This window comes from Oncorhynchus tshawytscha, linkage group LG26 (assembly GCF_018296145.1).
Source record: "Oncorhynchus tshawytscha isolate Ot180627B linkage group LG26, Otsh_v2.0, whole genome shotgun sequence".
In the NCBI taxonomy this organism is placed as follows: Eukaryota; Metazoa; Chordata; class Actinopteri; order Salmoniformes; family Salmonidae; genus Oncorhynchus; species Oncorhynchus tshawytscha.
The window spans coordinates 38,911,958-38,917,578 of NC_056454.1; the positions used below are offsets into that span (position 1 = coordinate 38,911,958).

Consider the following 5,621-nt stretch of genomic DNA (forward strand, 5'->3'; position numbering starts at 1 on the left):
GTATCGTGGGTAACAGCAAACACAGGAAATACAGAGGCAAACAGTTTGTCCAACTGTTCTCATTTAAAGGTGACCAAAATACACACCTTGTAGTTTAATTTCCAGTGTTCAATGTGCTTCATAACAAGCCAGACAAAGTTGTTTTCTAGCTAGCTAGTCTGGTAACATTTTCTATCAGATAGCTACAGTATCAAACGTTAGCTATCATAGCACCATTCTTTGAAGTTCAGGATTAGATTCAATCTTGAGGAACCCTGTCTACAGTGAAACAGAGAGATCTGTTGGTGTAGAGAGCTCTGTTTATTTACTTAGATATTCACTGCGTGTACAAAACAAGAACACCTTCTTTATATTGAATGTATGTATATAGAGCAGAGGCCGAAAAAGTCTTCAAAGATTCTGACAGCAAGCAGGACTAAAATGTTAACAGTGACATCAGCTTTAGGGAGCAGTAATTTGGTGGTCAATAATGGTTGCAATTGAAATAAGCTGTGCAGGGGATTTTAGCACATATTTATGGTTTAAGGAGAGATCAACTGGTGATAATCTAATGGCCATCGATGGTTACAATAGGACCTGAGGGATCCAGTCCCTGGAAATGTGGACGTCACCTCAGTGGCCTCAATAGGCCTCTATAGCATGGTGCTGGGTCAGGGGTTTGAACAATGGAGCTAGGGATTCTTTAGGTTTGGTCAGGTATAAAAGAAAGGGTTAAACCTGGTAGGAAGTCAGTTCAGGAGCAGCAACCAGCAGTACAGTGAGCAAACATGTCCAACACCAGCATGAACATGGGCAGGGTAAGCACGGGGAAGTTTATTTTTTAAACTTATTCTTTCATTTTCATAGATTGTTCAACAAAAGGGCTGTAATGCTCTAGCACCCTAAACTACAACATGATAGTTGTACTTATCCCGATAACCTGGTTACCATTGTGACTGAATAGAATCGCAAATGTATCTAAAATGTTTGTTTTGTACAATTGTTTAATTTCAAGAAATGATTCTATTTTATTTTCAGGCCACCTTCTACGAGGACAGAAACTTCCAGGGCCGCTCTTATGAGTGCAGCTCCGACTGCCCCGACATTTCCTCCTACATGAGCAGGTGCCAATCCTGCAGGATCCAGAGTGGATGCTTCATGGTGTACGAGCGCCCCAACTACATGGGAAACCAGTACTTCATGAAGAGGGGAGAGTACTCTGACTACCAGAGTATGATGGGAATGAGCGATGGTTTCAGGTCCTGTCGCATGATCCCCATGGTAGGTTGAACATAGATTAATCTTTGAAAATAAAGTATGTTTTGATGGTGGTATTCTCATACAAAATGAGTTTGTTAATAATTGCACTGATCAATAAAATAACTATGATGTTCTTTCCTCCTAACAGCACCGTGGAAACTACAAGATGAGGATCTATGAGAGGGAGAACTTCGGAGGTCAGATGCACGAGATGATGGACGACTGTGACTCCATCCAGGAGCGTTACCGTATGTCAGACTGCCAGTCCTGCAACGTGATGGACGGCCACTGGCTGATGTACGAGCAGCCCCACTTCAGAGGCAGGCAGATGTACATGAGGCCTGGAGAGTACAGGAGCTTCAGAGAGATGGGCATGAGTGGCATGAGGTTCATGAGCATGAGGCGTATCACTGATATGTGTTAGATATCTTATATTGACCAAATAAAAGTGATTAGTAATCTGTAACATTTGAGTGTGCTACATTATTTCAATATTTTAGTATTGGGGCACAGCGTAAGCGGTATTAGGTTCATGAGCATGATGTGTATCATTGACTCATGCTACTATATACTATAAACCATTAAATATATTGTTTGCTACTATACATAAACCATTGAATAAAATAATTCACAAACCTATTTAAGTGATTTTAAGCCCTTTTTCTACTTACTCAGAGTCAGATGAACTCAAATCAAATCAAATGAACTGACTAATCTCGCATGCCAGCTGTTCCGGTAGACTTCCAGTCATAGCAATAACGCTAGTTCAACTACCATAGACATAAACATTTCATCCATCAGTTCATTTGACTCTGGGTAAGTAGAAAAGGTCTTTAATTGCCAAAGTCTCACACGATCCCTTTAATGTATCCCTTTTTAAGTGTGACAACAAATGTACCTACTGATTAATAAATGTAATATAATGTACTGTACTGCATGTTGTATCATGTTAGCCTAATTGGTCTCAGCTATATGACAATTATTGCAGGTGTGTGAACAAGAAATCAAATCTAATAACATTTGGTTTGATTTTATTTCTTGTTCACACACCTGCAATTATTGTCATGTAGCTGAGACCAATTATGCTAACATGATACAACATGCAGTACAGTATCTAGTGGATCATTGGCAATATGATTAGCTGAACAGCTTCATTGACTCGCAAATACGTTTGGGTAACACTTTATTTGAAGAGTGCCTACAAAAGGTCTTCATCATATTACATTTATTAAGCGTACATAACAGACAACGTTTTGAATAGAAATATACATACTGATATACAAGATTTTAGCATCAAAACAGAATTTTCCAAGGGACATTAAAGGCCACGTGGCTGGCCGCTCTTTGGAAACCATTCCACACAGTTGCTCACTGAGCAACAACTAATCATTATTGTTTTGAAAAGACATAGTCAATCGTTCAATAATATTATTATTATTTTAGAAAAAAAAAAATCTTTAATTTACAATCTGTAGAAGCTATTGAGAATAGAAATGTTCAGGACTTTTGTGAAGCATCACAGCACAGTTGAAAAATACATGGCAAATAGAAATCCAAAATGGATGGTGTTGAGAGACAGATGGGAGGGGTTGAATGAAGCTGAAGGGTGGGACTAATAACAACAAGATAACAAATGTCTGTATACGGGGTCTGTATAATGTATATATGTACAAAACCTTTGTGAAAAAGCACAGTTACAAATAGAAATCAAACTGGATGAACATCAGAAATTGAGGAAGGCCAGGACTAAAAACAAACAAAATATAACTATTGTAAAATAGACCGTCTGTAAAATGTGTATAGCATGTATAAACTGAAAGAAGAAGTCTACTGTAAGTGTTAGTGTTTAGTAGTTTACTCCAATTGGGGGAGGGGTGTAAGTGTTAGTGTTTATTAGTTTACTCCAGTTGGGGGAGGGGTGTAAGTGTTAGTGTTTATTAGTTTACTCCAATTGGGGGAGGGGTGTAAGTGTTAGTGTTTATTAGTTTACTCCAATTGGGGGAGGGGGGGAGTGGGGTGTAAGTGTTAGTGTTTATTAGTTTACTCCAATTGGGGGAGGGGTGGTAGGGTTAGTGTTTATTAGTTTACTCCAATTGGGGGAGGGGTGTAAGTGTTAGTGTTTATTAGTTTACTCCAATTGGGGGAGGGGTGGTAGGGTTTGTGTTTATTAGTTTACTCCAATTGGGGGAGGGGTGGTAGGGTTAGTGTTTATTAGTTTACTCCAATTGGGGGAGGGGTGTAAGTGTTAGTGTTTATTAGTTTACTCCAATTGGGGGAGGGGTGTAAGTGTTAGTGTTTATTAGTTTACTCCAATTGGGGGAGGGGTGTAAGTGTTAGTGTTTATTAGTTTACTCCAATTGGGGGAGGGGTGGTAGGGTTAGTGTTTATTAGTTTACTCCAATTGGGGGAGGGGTGTAAGTGTTAGTGTTTATTAGTTTACTCCAATTGGGGGAGGGGTGGTAGGGTTTGTGTTTATTAGTTTACTCCAATTGGGGGAGGGGTGGTAGGGTTAGTGTTTATTAGTTTACTCCAATTGGGGGAGGGGTGTAAGTGTTAGTGTTTATTAGTTTACTCCAATTGGGGGAGGGGTGTAAGTGTTAGTGTTTATTAGTTTACTCCAATTGGGGGAGGGGTGTAAGTGTTAGTGTTTATTAGTTTACTCCAATTGGGGGAGGGGTGGTAGGGTTAGTGTTTATTAGTTTACTCCAATTGGGGGAGGGGTGGTAGGGTTAGTGTTTATTAGTTTACTCCAATTGGGGGAGGGGTGGTAGGGTTTGCGGTTAATAAAAAAGGTATATTCTAAAAAAAAAGTGTGTATGTGTATGTATATGTATATGCAGTAGAAGTCAGAAGATTACATACACTTAGGTTGGAGTCATTAAAACTAGTTTTTAGACCACTCCACAACTTCCAGAAAATGATGTCATGGCTTTAGAAGCATCCAAGAGGCTAATTGACATCAGAAGACAATTCAGTCAATTGGAGGCGTACCTGTGGATGTATTTCAACGCCTACCTTCAAACTCAGCGCCTCTTTGCTTGACATCATGGGAAAATCAAAAGAAATCAGCCAAGACCTCAGAAAAAAATTGTAGACCTCGACAAGTCTGGCTCATCCTTGGGAGCAATTTCCAAACACCTGAAGGTACCACGTTCATCTGTACAAACATTAGTATGCAAGTATAAACACCATGGGACCACGCAGCCGTCATACCACTCAGGAAGGAGACGCATTCTGTCTCCTAGAGATGAACGTTCTTTGGTGCAAAAAGTGCAAATCAATCCCAGAACAACAGCAAAGGACCTTGTGAAGATGCTGGAGGAAACAGGTACAAAAGTATCTATATCCACAGTAAAAACGAGTCCTATATCGACATAACCTGAAAGGCCGCTGAGCAAGGAAGAAGCCACTGCTCCAAAACCCCCATAAAAAAGCCAGACTGTGGTTTGCAACTGCACATGGGGACAAAGATCGTACTTTTTGGAGAAATGTCCTCTGGTCTGATGAAGCAAAAATAGAACTGTTTGGCCATAATGACCATAATGTTTGGAGGAAAAAGGGGAAGCTTGCAAGCTGAAGAACACCATTCCAACCATGAAGCACGGGGGTGGCAGCATCATGTTGTGGGGGTGCTTTGCTGCAGGAGGGACTGGTGCACTTCACAAAATAGATGGCTTCATGAGGAGGATTATGTGGATATATTGAAGCAACATCTCAAGACAACAGTCAGGAAGTTAAAGCTTGGTCGCAAATGGGCTTCCGAATGGACAATGACCCCAAGCATACTTCCAAAGTTGTGGCAAAATGACTTAAGGACAACAAAGTCAAGCTATTGGAGCCATCACAAAGCCCTGCCCTCAATCCTATAGAAAATGTGTGGACAGAACTGAAAAAACGTGTGCGAGCAAGGAGGCCTACTGAACTAACTCAGTTACACCAGCTCTGTCAGGAGGAATGGGCCAAAATTCATCCAACTTATTGTGGGAAGCTTGTGGAAGGCTACCCGAAACATTTGACCTAAGTTAAAAACTATTTAAAGGCAATGCTACCAAATACTAATTGAATGTATGTAAACGTCTGACCCACTGGGAATGTGATGAAAGAAATACAAGCTGAAATAAATCGTTCTCTCTACTATTATTCTGACATTTCACATTCTTAAAATAAAGTGGTGATTCTAACTGACCTAAAACAGGGATTTTTCCTAGGATTAAATGTCAGAAATTGTTAAAAACTGAGTTTAAATGTATTTGGCTAAGGTGTATGTAAACTTCCGACTTCAACTGTTTGTGGGTATGTGTATGTGTATGTATGTATGTACAGTGCCTTGCGAAAGTATTCGGCCCCCTTGAACTATGCGACCTTTTGCCACATTTCAGGCT

The 5,621-nt window shown here is 40.1% G+C and overlaps 1 protein-coding gene across 1 annotated transcript; it reads left to right on the forward strand.

The window, feature by feature from the left end:
• Nucleotides 1-691: 691 nt before the first annotated feature.
• On the forward strand, nucleotides 692-1,705 carry LOC112224958 (gamma-crystallin M3-like). Its single transcript, XM_042306962.1, has 3 exons — nucleotides 692-797; nucleotides 1,018-1,260; nucleotides 1,388-1,705. The coding sequence occupies exons 1-3, from the start codon at nucleotides 768-770 to the stop codon at nucleotides 1,661-1,663; spliced, it is 549 nt and encodes a 182-aa protein (XP_042162896.1). The 5' UTR covers nucleotides 692-767; the 3' UTR covers nucleotides 1,664-1,705.
• Nucleotides 1,706-5,621: the final 3,916 nt, after the last annotated feature.